This window comes from Cherax quadricarinatus, chromosome 4, assembly GCF_038502225.1.
Source record: "Cherax quadricarinatus isolate ZL_2023a chromosome 4, ASM3850222v1, whole genome shotgun sequence".
NCBI lineage: Eukaryota > Metazoa > Arthropoda > Malacostraca > Decapoda > Parastacidae > Cherax > Cherax quadricarinatus.
The window spans coordinates 13,540,038-13,559,382 of NC_091295.1; the positions used below are offsets into that span (position 1 = coordinate 13,540,038).

At 45.9% G+C, this 19,345-nt stretch overlaps 1 protein-coding gene across 9 annotated transcripts in view; it reads left to right on the plus strand.

The window, feature by feature from the left end:
* LOC128684403 (uncharacterized) overlaps window positions 1–19,345 on the plus strand; it is a 251,874-nt gene that overhangs the window by 22,748 nt on the left and 209,781 nt on the right. For all 9 annotated transcript variants that reach the window (XR_011393207.1, XM_070094513.1, XM_070094531.1 and 6 more), the window contains exon 3: window positions 15,794–16,059. Coding sequence is in view for 8 of the 9 variants with exons in the window: in XM_070094513.1 (XP_069950614.1) it covers window positions 15,794–16,059 (266 nt within the window). In the remaining variant the exon portion in view is untranslated. The remainder of the gene's footprint in view (window positions 1–15,793; window positions 16,060–19,345) is intronic.

Here is a 19,345-nt window from a genome sequence, read left to right on the forward strand (position 1 = left end):
TAAAAAAAAAAAAAAAAAAAAGATAGAGAGATAGAGAGAGAGATAGAGAGAGAGATAGAGAGAGAGATAGAGAGAGAGATATTATTATTATTATAATCAAAAAGAAGCGCTAAGCCACAAGGGCTATACAGCGCTGCAGGGTAGGGAAGGAAGCAAGGGAATTGGATGGCAGAAGGGAGGGGGGGATGATCAGCAGGTTACAGAAAACAGCGGGGCAGGGGATAGTACGGGGGTAGAGGGTAGCAAGAGATACAAGTAGAAAGGGCTGAAAGTATCAGAATTTGTGAAGTAAGTCAGTCGTTGTCAAAAAGTCAATGAGAGAGTCCGGATGAAAGGTGGGTCCATCAGCGAGAAGGGAAGGTAAAGAGAGAGCAGCGGGGCGAAGACGACGACAGAGGTAAATTCTGCGTGCTCGTTGATAAAGTGGGCAGTCCAACAGAATGTGGCTGACTGATAATGGAGCTTGGCAATTCTCACAGAGAGGAGCAAGACGCCTCTCCATGAGATATCCATGAGTAAGACGAGTATGGCCAATGCGAAGACGGGAGAGAGTAGTCTCCCAACCTCGACACTGGTGATAAGAAGACGGCCAGTAACCTATACTCGGTTTAATAGACTGAAGTTTGTTGCCGAGCATAGTAGACCAACGTTGTTGCCAACGGGTGTGAAGGTGGGAAGATATTACAGCAAAATAGTCCTCTTCAAGGGGGGCTCCTTGGCGTGGTGAAGAGGCTCTTGGTCTGAGGAATTAGCCCTGTCGGTCTTCTTCCTCAGACCGAACCTAATTACCCCCCATTCTCCCCTCCCCTATCCCATCCTCCCCATCCTCCCCTTTTTCCATTCCTCCTCCTCCTCCTCACCCCTCCCTTTTGCCCTTCCTCTTTTTAGCCTTCGTGATTTCTCCCACAGGCGCGCTAGTTCCTAGGTAGGGGAAAGGACACCGGGGTCGATCCCATTCCGTTGAGGTTTCTTGGCGGTGGCGTAGTTTGCCGTGGAATCTGGATTGCCTAGGGATGTCCCGATCCCTCTCCGGTATCCCGGAGTAGCTTTGGGTGTCTTTTGGGCGACGGGTGTATCTCTGGAAGCCACCTTTCGGATTCCGGGGGTGGTGGCTGAAGGAGGTATGCTTTGTGGCGGATATCCGGCCGCCCTCTCTTTTGTCCACCGAGGTAGCTCGGCAGATGTGAGGTTGCTATCCCGGATTGCTGGTTTACTGGCATGAAGGGTAGGGTATGGCACGGGTTCCATGCTGCATCTGCGCTACTAGCGGTGTCGAGTCCTCTTGGGCGCGGAGGGAGATTTCCGGCCCTTTCATTCCTCCTGGGAACTATTCCTCCCCGCTCCCCCCTTTTTTTATTCTTTTTTTTGTTTTTATTTTCTTTTCTTCTTTCTTTTTTTTTCTTAAAAACAAAAAGCAAAGGAGTAACCTAACCATGGCAGCCCTAGTCCATGAAACCACTACCCCCGGGCCCCTTCTTGATACCGCACCCCATTCTGACCCTGCCTTGTGTTTAGACCACTCTTCGGACACTCCTGATGCCCCTGTACCTCTTGCTGGTGCTGTTTCCTCACCCGCTTCAGGTACCGGGGCTTCGACTGACTCCTTCGATTTGTCTGAACTCCGCTCTCCTTTGACTATGCTTCCGGCTTCTCCCTCTACGGTACGGCAATTTTCGAATCGCCCACCCATTTCATGCCGGACCAACTCCGGTCCTACTCCTAAACGCCAACGTCAATCTCCTGATGATGCTCCGTCGTTACCTTCCCATTCTACTCGGAAACGACCGACACGTCAAGCACTCCCTCTCCACGCTCAGTTTCGGACCACACAATGGACTAAATTCTTTACTTTAAGACCAACTTCTTCTTCTGCCTACCTTTCTGACCATAGTATTGCCAAAGCGCTCCTGCGTCATGTTGGCAGAGATATTTCATTTCACGCTCTCAAGAGCGGTACGCGCATCGTCACTGTCCAGAATGCTACCCAAGCTCATGATCTTTCTCTCCTTTCGAATATCGATACTACTCCTATCACTATTGAAAAACATCTTTCTCTCAATTCTTGTAGTGGTACTGTCATTCTGCCCCATACCATAGTCCAACAGAATTTCCAGTCATGTGGCAATGACATTTTTGAACAGCTGGAACTCCAGGATCTCCCAATCCTCAAAGTAGACACTTATGTCCTTCCTGCCCGGGGGCGGAGACGTTACCCTTGCAATGTGGCTCGTTTAACTTTTGACAGCCGAGAACTCCCGTCCTCTGTATATGTCGCGGGACATCGGTTACAAGTTCGAAAGGTGATACCTACACCGCAACAATGTAGAAATTGCTGGCGTTTTGGTCACCCAGCGAAATATTGCAGATCTATGGCCGAATGCCCAGTCTGTGGTGCCGACAACCATTCTAATACATCTTGCAGTCAACCTCCATCTTGCCTTAATTGTAATGAAGCTCACCCTTCGTACTCCCGCCGTTGCCAGGTCTACTTAAATGAACGTGAAATCCGTTGCCTCAAAGAGGCAGAAGGTCTCCCTTATGCTATGGCAGTTACTCATCTCCGCCTCCAAGGGAGACTACCCCGTGTTTCTTATTCTCGTGTTTCCAAACATCCCCCCACTTCTGGGGTCCCATCTTCTGCAGCCTCCTCTGTTGTTACCCCTCCCATAGCCATTACGGCATCTAATCCTTTTGCTGTCCTTGGCTCTGACGTCCCGACTACAACTCAGTCTGTTCTCGCATCTTCGCGTCCTTCCTCACAAGCCCCAGTATCGACAAGACCTCGTACGACACCTAATACCAATCGCCCCTCTACTCAGAAGTCCAAAAAATCCACATTGCTCAAATCTTCTTTGCCCCTTCCTTCCCTTCTTCCACCTCCACACGTTACCTTTCCAGTCTCTGTACCTAGTTCTTCCCCTCTCTCTGGCTCTATTACAAGTGTGGAGATTCACCCTCCTCCTCGTACTATGCCTTCCACCCCCGTCCCCTCCCAAGTTTCTCCCTCTTCTGTCACCTCCCAGGTTTCTACCTCTTCTGTCCCCCCCCACACTTCATCTCCAGTCCCTTACACTTTTCCCTCCCCCTCTACTTTGGTACAGTCCATTACTGTCCCAATCTTTACTCACCCTCCTCCTCCTATCTCCAATATGGTTTCCCATACATCTTTGAATTCAGAAACACTTGAAGCCATTTCAGAATATATTGCAGAGACTAAACCTTCAATGGACACTGATTCACTTCCTGTTCCTTCTCTTCCCTCTCCTCCATCTTCACAACCCCATTCTTCGCAACGCTCCGTTCCTTCGCTACTTGAACATCTTCCAATGCCACCACACGTTGACTTTTCTAACCCCTCTAGTCCGTAGGTGCCTTTACCTACAGATTCCTGATATTTTCTTCATCGCCAATCATGGCCTATTTACAGTGGAATATCCGCGGCCTCAGGGGTAATCGGGGTGAGCTTCAGATGTTGCTTTCCAGGTTTTCCCCTGTTGGTGCTTGCTTACAAGAACCAAAATTACACTCGGCTGTTTTCCAACCTATCTCAGGCTATAATTTATTGTATTCTTCGGATCCTTTCTCAGATGGGACCTTTAATGAAAGTGCCCTTCTTCTACGCAATGATATTCCGTACTGTCAACTATTTGTCCATACCTCGCTGCATTACACTGCAGCCCGTATCCACTTGAATAAGTGGTTTACAATATGTTCTTTATATCTCTCTCCTTCTCGAGCATTTTCTATCCCAGACTTTGCCTTTCTTGTTTCATCCTTACCACCACCACTTCTGTTACTTGGTGATTTTAATGCCCACCATTTCCTCTGGGGGGGGTCTCATTGTGACTCACGTGGCATTCAGTTGGAGGCTTTTCTTGCCTCTCACCCCCTCCATGTTTTAAATACGGGTACTCCCACCCATTTTGATCCTCGTACTCATACTCTCTCTTGCATCGATCTATCAGTCTGCTCTTCCTCCACTGCACTAGACTTCACCTGGTCTGTTCTACCAGACTTACATGACAGCGATCATTTTCCGATCATTCTTACTTCTCCTTCCTATTCACCACCTTCCCGTAGCCCTCGCTGGCAATTTGATCGGGCAAATTGGGATCTTTACTCACACCTCACTGCTTTTAGTGAGGTTCCTTCTTCATCCTCCATTGATGAGCTCCTACACATCTTCTCGACATCAGTTTATACCGCAGCTTCTCATTCTATACCCCAAACCTCAGGCAGGCATTCTCAGAAGTGCGTGCCTTGGTGGTCTCCTGCTTGTGCTCGTGCAGTACGTTTGAAACGTGCTGCATGGGGCAGGTACCGGTACAATAGAACCGCTGAGAGACTTGTTGATTTTAAGCAGAAGCGTGCGATCGCTCGCCGTGTCATCCGTGAAGCTAAACGCACTTGTTGGCGAGACTATGTTTCCACCATCACCTCTGCTTCTTCTATGAGTGCAGTCTGGAAAAAAGTGAGGAAATTGAGTGGTAAATACTCTCCTGACCCGGCTCCTGTTCTACGGGTCACTGGTGTTGATATAGCAAACCCTCTCGACGTTGCCATTGAACTTGGCACACATCTGGTCCGTATTTCCCGAGGGCTCCATCTATGCCCCTCGTTTCTTTCCTCAAAGTCTGCCAGAGAGTTAGTACCCTTGGACTTTTCTTCTCTCGGAGAAGAACAGTATAATGTGCCTTTTACACTTCAAGAACTGGAGGCAACGCTCTCAGCTTGCCGATCATCGGCAGCTGGGCCTGATGACATTCATATTCGTATGTTACAACATTTACATCGGTCAGCCCTTGTAGTCCTCTTACACCTCTTCAATCTTATTTGGGCACAAGGAGTTCTTCCCCAGCTGTGGAAATCTGCCATTGTTCTCCCTTTCCGCAAACCGGGTACTACAGGACATGATGCCTCCCACTATCGCCCCATCGCTCTTACAAGTGCAGTTTGCAAAGTGATGGAACGCCTCGTAAATCGACGTTTAATGTGGTATTTAGAGACTCACAACAGTCTCTCCGCTAGTCAATATGGCTTTCGTAAGGGTCGTTCTACCATAGACCCCTTACTACGCTTGGATACGTATGTTCGTAATGCCTTTGCGAATAATCACTCAGTTATTGCCATATTTTTTGACCTTGAGAAGGCATATGACACAACTTGGAGGTATAATATTTTGGCCCAGGCCCATTCCTTAGGCCTCCGAGGCAATCTACCATCCTTCCTTAAGAACTTTTTAACTGACAGACATTTCCGTGTTCGAGTCAATAATGTTCTTTCCCCGGACTTCGTCCAAGCTGAAGGTGTCCCTCAGGGATGTGTTCTAAGCACAACACTTTTTCTCCTTGCTATAAATGATTTGGCCTCTGTTCTTCCACCCAATATTTGGTCATCACTCTATGTTGATGACTTCGCTATTGCTTGTGCAGGCGCTGACTGTCACCTTATTGCAGTTTCTCTCCAGCATGCGGTCGACCGTGTTTCCACTTGGGCCACCACACATGGGTTTAAATTTTCAAGTACCAAAACTCACCAAATTACTTTCACTAGACGCTCTGTTATCTCCGATCATCCTTTGTATCTCTATGGCTCCCGTATCCCCGAACGTGATACAGTCAGGTTTCTAGGCCTTCTCTTTGACCGTCGGTTAACCTGGAAACCTCACATTACCTCTCTGAAGGCAACTTGTCACAGCCGGCTAAACCTTCTTAAAACCCTTGCTCATCTTTCCTGGGGAGCTGATCGTCGAACTCTGCTTCGCCTACATTCAGCCCTCGTTTTATCGAAACTCGATTATGGTGACCAGATTTATTCCGCGGCCTCTCCTGCTACTCTCTCTAGCCTTAACTCTATCCATCACCAAGGCTTACGTTTGTGCCTTGGTGCTTTTCGCTCTTCCCCTGTTGAGAGCCTCTATACAGAAGCAAATGTTCCATCCTTGTCTGATCGCCGTGATGCCCATTGCCTTCGTTACTATGTACGCTCTCACGATCTACACAATCCTTCCATTTATAGAATGGTCACCGATATTAGTAGACATTCTTTATTCGTTCGCCGCCCCTGTTTGCTCCGTCCCTTTTCTCTTCGCCTACTTTCACTCTTGTCTTCCCTTCAGTTACCACCTTTATATGTTCATGTAGCATCTCACTTTTCCCTACCCCCCTGGGAAGTTCCAGCTGTTCGGGTCTGTTCTTTCTCACTCCCTTGCTCGAAAGCTCAACTGCCTACGGTGGCTTCCCGCTCTCTTTTTCTTGATCACTTCCACTCTCATTCTCATGCCACCGCTGTGTACACAGATGGCTCTAAGTCTTCAGACGGCGTCGGATTCGCAGCAGTGTTTCCGGACAGCGTCGTACGAGGGCATTTACTATCTTCAGCTAGCATTTTTACTGCTGAACTGTATGCCATTCTTGCAGCACTTATTCGTATCGCATCTATGCCTGTGTCATCATTTGTAGTAGTCTCAGACTCCCTTAGTGCTCTACAGGCTATACGAAAATTTGATACATCTCATCCCCTAGTTCTCCGTATCCAACTTTGGCTACGCCGTATCTCTACCAAACATAAAGATATTGTTTTTTGTTGGGTCCCTGGTCATGTCGACGTACAGGGCAATGAACAGGCAGACACTGCTGCGCGGTCAGCAGTATATGACCTACCAATTTCCTATCGAGGTGTTCCATTTCTGGACTATTTTGCTGCAATAGCTACCCACCTTCGCACCCGTTGGCAACAACGTTGGTCAACTCTGCTCGGTAACAAACTTCATTCTATTAAACCGAGCATAGGTTACTGGCCGTCTTCTTGTCATCAGTGCCGAGGTTGGGAGACCACTCTCTCCCGCCTTCGCATTGGCCACACTCGTCTTACTCATGGGTATCTCATGGAGAGGCACCCTGTTCCTCTCTGTGAGCAGTGTCAAGTTCCAGTATCGATTAGCCACATTCTGTTAGACTGCCCTCTCTATCAACGAGCACGCAGAATTTACCTCCAACGTCGTCTTCGTTCTCCTACTCTCTCTTTACCTTCCCTTCTTGCTGATGGACCCTCCTTTAATCCTGACTCTCTCATTGACTTCTTGACAACGACTGATTTACTCCACAAACTCTGATGATACTTTTCGCACTCCCCTCAGCCCTTTCTGGTTCAGTCTCTTGCTGCCCTTTACCCTTTCACCATCCACTGCCCCGCTGTTATCCGTAACCTGTTGCTCATCCATCTCCCTTTTGCCACCTGATGCCCTCGCTTCCTTCCTGCCCTGCAGCGCTGTATAGTCCTTGTGGCTTAGCGCTTCTTTTTGATTATAATAATAATTCGCCTACTTTCACTCTTGTCTTCCCTTCAGTTACCACCTTTATATGTTCATGTAGCATCTCACTTTTCCCTACCCCCCTGGGAAGTTCCAGCTGTTCGGGTCTGTTCTTTCTCACTCCCTTGCTCGAAAGCTCAACTGCCTACGGTGGCTTCCCGCTCTCTTTTTCTTGATCACTTCCACTCTCATTCTCATGCCACCGCTGTGTACACAGATGGCTCTAAGTCTTCAGACGGCGTCGGATTCGCAGCAGTGTTTCCGGACAGCGTCGTACGAGGGCATTTACTATCTTCAGCTAGCATTTTTACTGCTGAACTGTATGCCATTCTTGCAGCACTTATTCGTATCGCATCTATGCCTGTGTCATCATTTGTAGTAGTCTCAGACTCCCTTAGTGCTCTACAGGCTATTCGAAAATTTGATACATCTCATCCCCTAGTTCTCCGTATCCAACTTTGGCTACGCCGTATCTCTACCAAACATAAAGATATTGTTTTTTGTTGGGTCCCTGGTCATGTCGCCGTACAGGGCAATGAACAGGCAGACACTGCTGCGCGGTCAGCAGTATATGACCTACCAATTTCCTATCGAGGTGTTCCATTTCTGGACTATTTTGCTGCAATAGCTACCCACCTTCGCACCCGTTGGCAACAACGTTGGTCAACTCTGCTCGGTAACAAACTTCATTCTATTAAACCGAGCATAGGTTACTGGCCGTCTTCTTGTCATCAGTGCCGAGGTTGGGAGACCACTCTCTCCCGCCTTCGCATTGGCCACACTCGTCTTACTCATGGGTATCTCATGGAGAGGCACCCTGTTCCTCTCTGTGAGCAGTGTCAAGTTCCAGTATCGATTAGCCACATTCTGTTAGACTGCCCTCTCTATCAACGAGCACGCAGAATTTACCTCCAACGTCGTCTTCGTTCTCCTACTCTCTCTTTACCTTCCCTTCTTGCTGATGGACCCTCCTTTAATCCTGACTCTCTCATTGACTTCTTGACAACGACTGATTTACTCCACAAACTCTGATGATACTTTTCGCACTCCCCTCAGCCCTTTCTAGTTCAGTCTCTTGCTGCCCTTTACCCTTTCACCATCCACTGCCCCGCTGTTATCCGTAACCTGTTGCTCATCCATCTCCCTTTTGCCACCTGATGCCCTCGCTTCCTTCCTGCCCTGCAGCGCTGTATAGTCCTTGTGGCTTAGCGCTTCTTTTTGATTATAATAATAATAACAGCAAAATAGTCCGTACATGGAATACCTCTATAAGAAACTGGTAGGTCATGTACTGCTGACCGCGCAGCAGTGTCTGCCTGTTCATTGCCCTGTACGTCAACATGACCAGGGACCCAACAAAAAACAATATCTTTATGCTTAGTAAAGATGCGGCGTAGCCAAAGTTGGATACGGAGGACTAAGGGGTGAGGTGTATCAAATTTTTGTATAGCCTGTAAAGCACTAAGGGAGTCTGAGACAACCACAAATGATGACACAGGCATAGATGCAATACGGATAAGTGCTGTAAGGATGGCATATAATTCAGCAGTAAAAATACTAGCTGAAGATAGTAAATGCCCTTGTACGACGCTGTCCGGAAACACTGCTGCGAATCCTACGCCGTCAGAAGACTTAGAGCCATCTGTGTACACAGCAATGGCATGAGAATGAGAGTGAAAGTGGTCAAGAAAAAGAGAGCGGGAAGCGACCGTAGACAGTTGGGCTTTCGAGCAAGGGAGGGAGAAAGAACAGACTCGAACAGCTGGAATTTCCCAGGGGGGTAGGGAAAAGTGAGATGCTACATGTACATAGAAAGGTGGTAGTTGAAGAGAAGACAAGAGCGAATGAAGGCGAAGAGAGAAGGGACGGAGTAAGCAGGGGCGGCGAACAAATAAAGAATGTCTACTAATATCAGTGACCATTCTATAAATGGAAGGATTGCGGAGATCATGAGAGCGTACATAGTAGCGCAGGCAATGGGCATCACGGCGATCGGATAAGGATGGAACATTCGCTTCTGCATAGAGGCTTTCGACAGGGGAAGAGCGAAAAGCACCAAGGCATAAACGTAATCCTTGGTGATGAATGGGGTTAAGGCTAGAGAGAGTAGCAGGAGATGCCGCTGAATAGATCTGGTCACCATAATCAAGTTTCGATAAAATAAGGGTGGAATGTAGGTGAAGGAGGGTTCGACGATCAGCTCCCCACGAAAGATGAGCAAGGGTTTTAAGAAGGTTCAGCCGGCTGTGACAAGTTGCCTTCAGAGAGGTAATGTGAGGTTTCCAGGATAACCTACGATCAAAGAGGAGGCCCAGAAACTTGACTGTATCACGTTCAGGGATACGTGAGCCATAGAGGTACAAAGGATGATCAGAGATGACAGAGCGTCTAGTGAAAGTGATTTGGTGGGTTTTAGTGCTGGAAAATTTAAACCCATGTGTGGTGGCCCAATTGGAAACACGGTCGACTGCATGCTGGAGAGAAACTGTAAGGAGGTGACAGTCAGCGCCTGCACAGGCAATAGCGAAGTCATCAACATAGAGTGATGACCAAATATTTGATGGAAGACTAGAGGCCAAATCATTAATAGCAAGGAGAAAAAGTGTTGTGCTCAGAACACATCCCTGGGGGACACCTTCAGCTTGGACAAAGTCCGGGGAGAGCACATTATTAACCCGAACACGGAAATGCCTGTCAGTTAAAAAGTTCTTAAGGAAGGATGGTAGATTGCCTCGAAGGCCTAAGGAGTGGACTTGGGCTAAAATATTATACCTCCAAGTTGTGTCATATGCCTTCTCAAGGTCAAAAAATATGGCAATAACTGAGTGGTTATTCGCAAAGGCATTACGAACATACGTATCCAAGCGCAGTAAGGGGTCTATGGTAGAACGTCCCTTACGAAAGCCATATTGACGAGTGGAGAGACTGTTGTGTGTCTCTAAATACCACACTAAACGTCTATTTACTAGACGTTCCATTACTTTGCAAACTGCACTGGTAAGAGCAATGGGACGATAGTGGGAGGTTTCATGTCCCGTAGTGCCTGGTTTGCGGAAAGGGAGAACAATGGCGGATTTCCACAGCTGTGGAAGAACTCCTTGTGACCAAATAAGATTGTAAAGGCGTAATAGGACTGCAAGGGCTGACTGATGTAAATGTTGTAGCATACGAATATGAATGTCGTCGGGCCCAGCTGTCGATGATCGACAAGCTGAGAGTGTTGCCTCCAGTTCTTGAAGTGTAAAAGGCACATTATACTGTTCTTCTCTGAGAGAAGAAAAGTCCAAGGGTGCTAACTCTCTGGCAGACTTTGAGGAAAGAAATGAGGGGCATAGATGGAGTCCCTGAGAAATACGGACCAGATGATTGCCAATTTCATTGGCAACATCTAGTGGGTTTGCTATATCAACACCGGCAACTCGCAGAACAGGAGCCGGGTCAGGAGAATATTTACCACTCAGTTTTCGTACTTTTTTCCAGACTGCACTCATAGAGGAAGCAGAGGTGATGGTGGAGACATAATCTCGCCAGCAAGTGCGTTTAGCGTCACGGATGACACGGCGAGCGATCGCACGCTTCTGTTTAAAATCAAGGAGTCGCTCTGTGGTTCTATTGTACCGGTACCTGCCCCATGCAGCGCGTTTCAAACGTACTGCACGAGCACAAGCAGGAGACCACCAAGGCACGCATTTCTGAGAATGCCTGCCCGAAGTTTGGGGTATAGAATGAGAAGCTGCGGTGAAAACGGAGGACGAGAAGAGGTGTAAAAGCTCATCGATGGAGGACGAAGAAGGAACCTCTTTAAAAACAGTCAGGTGTGAGTAAAGGTTCCAATTTGCCCGATTAAATTGCCAGCGTGGGGTGCGAAGAGGTGGCGAATATGAAGGGGAAGAAAGAATGATTGGGAAATGATCACTGTCATGTAAGTCCGGGAGAACAGACCAAGTAAAGTCTAATGCGGCGGAGGAAGAGCAAACTGAGAGATCGATGCAAGAGAGAGTATGAGTCCGAGGATCAAAATGGGTGTGAGTACCTGTATTTAAAACATGGAGGGGGTGGGTGGCAAGAAAAGCCTCTAACTGAATTCCACGGGAATCACAGTGAGACCCTCCCCAGAGGAAATGGTGGGCATTAAAATCACCAAGTAACAGAATCGGTGGCGGTAATGACGAAACAAGGAAGGCAAAATCCGGAATAGATAATGCCCGAGAAGGAGAGAGATATAAAGAACAGAGCGTATACCACCTATGTAAGTGGATACGGGCTGCTGTGTAATGCAGCGAAGTATGAATAAATAGTTGATGGTACGGAATATCAGTGCGGAGAAGAAGGGCACTTTCATTAAAGGTCCCATCAGGAAAAGGATCTGAAGAATACAACAAATTATAGCCTGAGATGTGAGAAATAACAGCAGAGTGTAATTTTGGTTCCTGTAAGCAAACACCAACAGGGGCAAACTGGGAGAGTAACATCTGAAGCTCACCCCGATTACCCCTGAGGCCGCGTATATTCCACTGTAAAAAGGCCATGATTGGCAATGATAAAGATACTTGAAATCCGCAGGTAAGGGTTCCTACGGACTAGAAGGGTTAGAAAAGTCCACATGCGGAGGCAGTGGAAAATGTTCAAGCAGCGAAGGAACGGTGCGCTGTGAAGAAAGGAGTTGCGCAGATGGAGCAGAGGAGAGAGAAAGAGCGGAAGGTGGATCAGTGTCCATTGATGGTTTGGTCTCTGCAATATATGCAGAGATTGCTTCAAGTGTTTCGGAATTCAGAGATGTCGTATGGGAGACAATATTGGGAATGGTAGGGGGAGGATGAGTAAAGATTGGAACTGTATTGGACTGTACCAAGGTAGAGGGGGGCGAAAGGGTGGAGGGAACTGGAGAAGCGTGGCAGGGGACAGAAGAGACAGGAACCTGGGAGGTGGCAGAAGAGGAAGAAACTTGGGAGGGAACAGGGGAGGAAGGTACATTACGAGGAGGAGGGTGAACCTCTGCACTTGTAACCGAGCCAGTGAGAGGGGAAGAACTAGGGACAGAGACAGGGAGGGTAAAATGAGGAGGTGGAAGATGGGTAGGAGGTGTTACCGGACCTTTTTTTGACTTTTGAGAAGTAGAGGGACGATTGGGAAGAGGTGTCGTACGAGGTCTCGTCGATACTGAGGCTTGTAAGAGAGAACTCGAAGAAGCGAGATTAGACTGAGGCGTTGAAGTAGGGACGTCTGAGCCGAGGACAGCAAAAGGATTAGATACAGGAGTGATTATGGGAGAGGTAACCACAGAGGTGGGTGTAGAAGATGGGATACCAGAAGTGGGGGGACGTTTTGAAACACGGGAATAAGAAACACGTGGGAGTCTCCCTTGGAGGCGGAGATGAGAAACTGCCATGGCATAAGGGAGACCTTCTGTCTCTTTGAGGTAACGGATTTCCCGCTCGTTTAAATAGACCTGACAACGGCGAGAGTACGAAGGGTGAGCCTCATGACAGTTAAGGCAAGAGGGAGATCGATTGCAAGACGTATTAGAATGGTCATCGGCACCACAGACTGGGCATTCGGCGATAGATCTGCAATATTTCGCTGGATGGCCAAATCGCCAGCAATTTCTACACTGTTGTGGTGTAGGGATCACCTTTCGAACTTGTAACCGATGTCCTGCTATATAAACGGAGGATGGGAGTTCTCGGCTGTCAAAAGTTAAACGAGCCACATTGCTAGGGTATCGTCTCCGCCCACGGGCAGGAAGAACGTAAGTGTCTACCTTGAGGATTGGGAGATCTTGGAGTTCCAGCTGTTCGAGAATGTCGGTGCCACATGTCTGGAAATTTTGTTGAACTATGGTATGGGGCAGAATAACGGTACCACTACAAGAATTGAGGGAATGATGTTTTTCAAGGGTGACAGGAACAGTATCTATATGGGAAAGACGAGAGAGCTCACGAGCCTGGGTAGCATTCTGTACGGTAATGATGCGCGTACCGCTCTTAAGAGCATGAAAAGAAATATCTTTACCAACATGGCGTAGGAGTGCCTTGCCAATACTATGGTCAGAAAGATAGGCAGTAGAGGAAGTTGGTCGTAAAGTGAAGAATTTAGTCCACTGTTCAGTCTGAAACTGAGCGTGGAAAGGTAGTGAAGGACGTGTCAATCGTTTCTGAGAAGAACGAGAAGGTGAAGGTGGAGAAGTATCATCAGCAGGTAATTGTCGTTGACGTTTAGGCGTGGGACCAGAGTTGGTCCGACGTGGAACGGGTCGGCGATTTGAAAATTGCCGCACCGTAGAGGGAGAGGCCGGAAGCATAGTCAGAGGAGAGCGAAGGTCTGATAAATCGAAGGAGTCAGTCGAGGCCTCAGTACCTGAAGCGGGTGAGGAAACAGCACCGGCAATAGGTACAGAGGCATGAGGAATGTCTGAAGAGTGGTCCAAAGACGAGGCGGGGTCAGAACGGGGTGCGGTATCAAGAAGGGGCCCGGGGGTACTAGGTTCATGGACTAGGGCTGCCATGGTTAGGTTACTTCTTTCTTTTTGTTTTTAAGAAAAAAAAAGAAAGAAGAAAAGAAAATAAAAACAAAAAAAAGAAAAAAAAAGGGGGGACCGGGGAGGGATAGTTCCTAGGAGGAATGAAAGGGCCAGAAATCTCCCTCCGCGCCCAAGAGGACTCGACACCGCTAGTAGCGCAGATGCAGCGTGGAACCCGTGCCATACCCTACCCTTCATGCCAGTAAACCAGCAATCTGGGATAGCAACCTCACATCTGCCGAGCTACCTCGGTGGACAAAAGAGAGGGCGGCCGGATATCCGCCACAAAGCATACCTCCTTCAGCCACCACCCCCGGAATCCGAAAGGTGGCTTCCAGAGATACACCCGTCGCCCAAAAGACACCCAAAGCTACTCCGGGATACCGGAGAGGGATCGGGACATCCCTAGGCAATCCAGATTCCACGGCAAACTACGCCACCGCCAAGAAACCTCAACGGAATGGGATGGACCCCGGTGTCCTTTCCCCTACCTAGGAACTAGCGCGCCTGTGGGAGAAATCACGAAGGCTAAAAAGAGGAAGGGCAAAAGGGAGGGGTGAGGAGGAGGAGGAGGAATGGAAAAAGGGGAGGATGGGGAGGATGGGATAGGGGAGGGGAGAATGGGGGGTAATTAGGTTCGGTCTGAGGAAGAAGACCGACAGGGCTAATTCCTCAGACCAAGAGCCTCTTCACCACGCCAAGGAGCCCCCCTTGAAGAGGAGAGAGAGAGATAGAGAGAGAGATAGAGAGATAGAGAGAGATAGAAGAGAGAGAGATAGAAGAGAGAGAGATAGAAGAGAGAGAGATAGAAGAGAGAGAGATAGAAGAGAGAGAGATAGAAGAGAGAGAGATAGAAGAGAGAGAGATAGAAGAGAGAGAGATAGAAGAGAGAGAGATAGAAGAGAGAGAGATAGAAGAGAGAGAGATAGAGAGATAGAGAGAGAGATAGAGAGATAGAGAGAGAAAGAAGAAGAAACTCTTAAAAACTAATTTTATGATTAGATACTATAAATTGTTTGTAGATGAATGGTTCAGAGAACCGACATGTTGATAAATTAGACACATGTGCAACTCTTGGGTATCTTTATTGAGGAAACGTTTCGCCACAGTGGCTTCATCAGTCCATACACAGGAGAATCTTGAAGAACAGGAGGAGAATGAGGTAATCAGTCCCTCAACCTTGAGTCGATGTGGTCAGTCCATCAATCTTGAATAGAATACGGCATACGTGCTGAGAAGGAGCTTATAAACTGTTGGCAGGAGAGGTGCAGCAGTCATAGATGGTGTCACATTTGTTCAATGTTGAAGTAGGTCGTGCCCAAGAATTAGGCAAGCGAAGAATTCCCAAGTATTAAGATCCCAAGAAGTTGCAGTGTCTGACAGGTTTGTAGATGAATGGTTCAGAGAACCGACATGTTGATAAATTAGACACGTGCAACTCTTGGGTATCTTTATTGAGGAAACGTTTCACCACACAGTGGCTTCAACCTACTTCAACATTGAACAAATGTTACACCATCTATGACTGCTGCACCTCTCCTGCCAACGGTTTATAAGCTCCTTCTCAGCACGTATGCCGTATTCTATTCAAGATTGATGGACTGACCACATCGACTCAAGGTTGAGGGACTGATTACCTCATTCTCCTCCTGTTCTTCAAGATTCTCCTTTGTATGGACTGATGAAGCCACTGTGTGGCGAAACGTTTCCTCAATAAAGATACCCAAGAGTTGCACATGTGTCTAATTTATCACTATAAATTGTGCTAAAAGTAAATTCTGCCTCAATGCAGCCAGGTTTTAAGAGACCTACACCTCAGCTGGTAACAGTTTGATTTAAAATCTGGTAACTAGTTTTAACCTATAAATAAAATAAAAAAACAATATTTTGTGTTACTAAAAATTATAAAAGTTGCATAATTATCCTTCAGTTATTTATTAAAATAGTTTTTCTGTTGACAGACACCACCCATGTTACGAAAGATGAGTTTGGGGAGAAACTTGACCACAGGCAGTGGAAGACGTACAGCAGGAGGCTCCTCACAGTCATCGGGCAGTTTATCCAGCGGATTGGGTGATGGATATGGTGGAGGTCGCGTGGCTGGAGTGTGTCCTTTGGCCAATATGGGTAATACCTGCTTCCTGAACTCAGTGCTCTATGCTCTTAGGTTCTTGCCAGGCTTCACTCACGACCTTCATCACCTTCATATGCATTTGCAATCTGCTGGGTAAGTAGGCCTCTTATGACTGGATTTCATATTCACTTTTGCACTGCAATATTGATGAGTCTCAGTATGTTTGAAATATGCTAGAATTCTTATGGAATTTGTTTCCAAATTTTAATAACTAATTATTTTCTTACTTTCTAAAGTCAAAATTTTATTCCAATCTGAACTGTGGTTCTGAAGAATTTATATATTTTTATTGTCATACTTCTAGTATCTTTATAACCAATGCTCTCTTTGCAAAAAAGACAGTTTGTGCAGCCCAGTATTAATATGTTAACATTTTTACATTGTCTAATGGTAAAGTAACTAAGAATAAATTATTTACACTACACCTGTGATATGCATTTATATATGTTTAATACTTGAGGAAAGAATGGATTTCATAACTAGCACTGTATTACCCCTATAGGGGGAAAAAAGTCCCATTTTATGATTTATGTTTAGTGTAAATTTTTTTACCCTTCTATATGCCAAAATGATTGTATTGCATCTTAAATATATTCCTGCATGCAAACATAGTGTTATAATATGAAGTGAGAATCTCGCCATATTGTGAAAGTAAAAAATTCTATAAAGAGTACCGGGGATTGAACTGGCGTCCTTGCAATTTCAAGTTTACACATGTATGGCCTTAGTCACAGTGTAGAGAAGTCTTCATTGTGGGTAGACCCAACTGGTGCTTAACCCACCTTTATGTAGAAATTGTTACAAAGTCATTAAGATAGGAAAGACACTTGCAAATTTTTATATGCAATATTGCAAAAGCACTCTTAATTGAATCTTTTTTTTAAGCTCAAATTGGTGTTACCTACTTGCTTGTGGCTGTGCTTTGTGAGACTCATTGGTATATGAGGTTATAATATACTGTATTGTGAAGTGATGACTTACGAAAATGAATAAAAATATATTCCCTGTGCTTCTCTTGCATGAAGAACTTTCTACTACCCAAGACATTCAGGGGCATCTTGTGATCTGATTTTTCTGACATGTTTCAACTTTCTCGCCCATCCAGATTTGGGCTACTCTAAAACTGAATATTTCAAGGGACTTTCCTAGATGTCTGTGAGTGGCACTTATCCAAGGAACTGGACTTGTCCTTCTCTTAGCTCAAACATGATTTCTTCCCACTCCCAAGACACTGTTTGACCCCTATGGGTTTAGAGCTTCCTCTTGACATTACGTATACAGTGGACCCCCGGTTCATGTTATTAATCCGTTCCTGAGAGCTCATCGTAAAGCAAAATTATCGGAAAGCGAATCAATTTTCCCCATATGAAATAATGGAAATCAAATTAATCTGTGCAAGACACCCAAAAGTATGAAAAAAAAACTTTTACCACATGAAATATTAAGTTTAATGGAATAGAATAATTACAATTACAATAACAATAATAACAATAGAATAAACACAATAGAATAATTGACACTTACCTTTAATGAAGATCTGGTGATGATTGATGGGATGGGAGGAGGGGAGAGTGTCGAAGTTTTTAATGTTTAGAAGGGGAATCCCCCTCCATTATTACTTGAGGTAGCAAGTCCTTTTCTGGGGTTACTTTCCTTCATCTTTTAATGCCACTAGGTTTCAATCCTTCAGCCTCTATGTACTCCTTGAATTCATGCACATATTTTTCAGCCGCTTTGTGGTCTGAACTGGCAGCCTCACCATGCCTAATCACACTATGTATGCCACTACGATTCTTAAATCTTTCAAACCAACCTTTGCTGGCCTTAAATTCACTCACATCACCACTAGTTGCAGGCATTTTTCTAATTAAATCCTCATGCAACTGCCTAGCCTTTTCACAAATGACCGCTTGAGAGATGCTATCTCCAGCTATCTGTTTTTCATTTATCCACACCAGTAACAGTCTCTCAACATTTTCTAACACTTGCGATCGCTGTTTTGTAATCACAGTTGCACCTTTTGCAAGAACAGCTTCCTTGATTGCCGTTTTCCTGCTCACTATAGTAGAGATGGTTGATTGGGATTTACTATACAACTTGGCCAGGTCCGACACACGCACTCCACTTTCATACTTTGCAATTATCTCTTTCTTCATTTCAATAGTCATTAGCACCCTTGGTCTCGAAGGGTTGGCACTAGAAGCTTTCTTGGGGCCCATGGTGACTTATTTTGCAGAAACAAGCACCAGAAACAGTGATAATATGGATAATATGTTATGTACCGAATGTATCCTCAGATGTGCGCACACTGGCTGGCTTATAAACACTGGGCACGTCTTGTACGAATCGTATCGCGTACCGGGTTTTGTAACGGGAACCGGGGCAAATTTTTTGCAATATAACGCTTCGGATACCGGATTTATCGGTTACCGATGACTTCGCGAACCGGGGGACCACTGTATATCCTGCACTTGTTTTCACCATTGGTGGTTGAATAGGTTAGTTTCCACCCTAAAAGAAAGTTAAGCAGCAATGCCGGACTTATGTGTGGGTTTTAGAGTTACAAAGTACAGTACAGAGCTTGTGCTCTGAAGGTTGGGTGTAAGTTTTCAGTTTCTGTGGATCATTAGAATTGCACTTATGGAAGGACAGCTAAGAAAGGAGTAGATAAGAGAAGATTGTTTTAGATTTTTTAACCTGGAGGGTTAGCAGCTCAGAATAACTCAAAAAAGTCAGTTTGGGATTGAGGGCTGTCAGTCTTGATTTCAATTGGGGTCCTTTAACCCTTTGGGGGTTTCGGCCGTACTAGTATGGCTTACGTGCCAGGGTTTTTGACGTACTAGTACACATAAATTCTAGCGCCCTCAAATCTAGCAAGAGAAAGCTGGTAGGCCTGCATATGAAAGAATGGGTCTATGTGGTCAGTGTGCGCAGTACAAAAAAAAATCCAGCAGCACACAGTGCGTAATGAGAAAAAAAACTTTGACCGTGTTTTTGGTTTAAAACAGCGACTTTGCACTGCATTTTTGTATGGTATTTATTGTTGTATTCTAGTTTTCCTGGTCTTATTTTATAGAATGGAAGACATATTACAGAAATTGCGATGATTTTGACTGGTTTTACAATGAAAAGTACCTTGAAATTGAGCTCAAAGTAGCAGAAATGTTCGATTTTTGCCAGAGTTCAAAAGTAAACAAATCATGCCACACGTCCAATACATGTCAACTGTTGAATCTAATATTCTTTCACAAGTGCGCTGGTATTATTTATACCATTTCTACACTAATACAGTAGTCTGCATAACAGTAAATCCTCTATTTTTTGTAAGAATAAAAATTCAAAGTGGAAAGCAAAAGAAATGTAAGAGGGGCATGGGGAT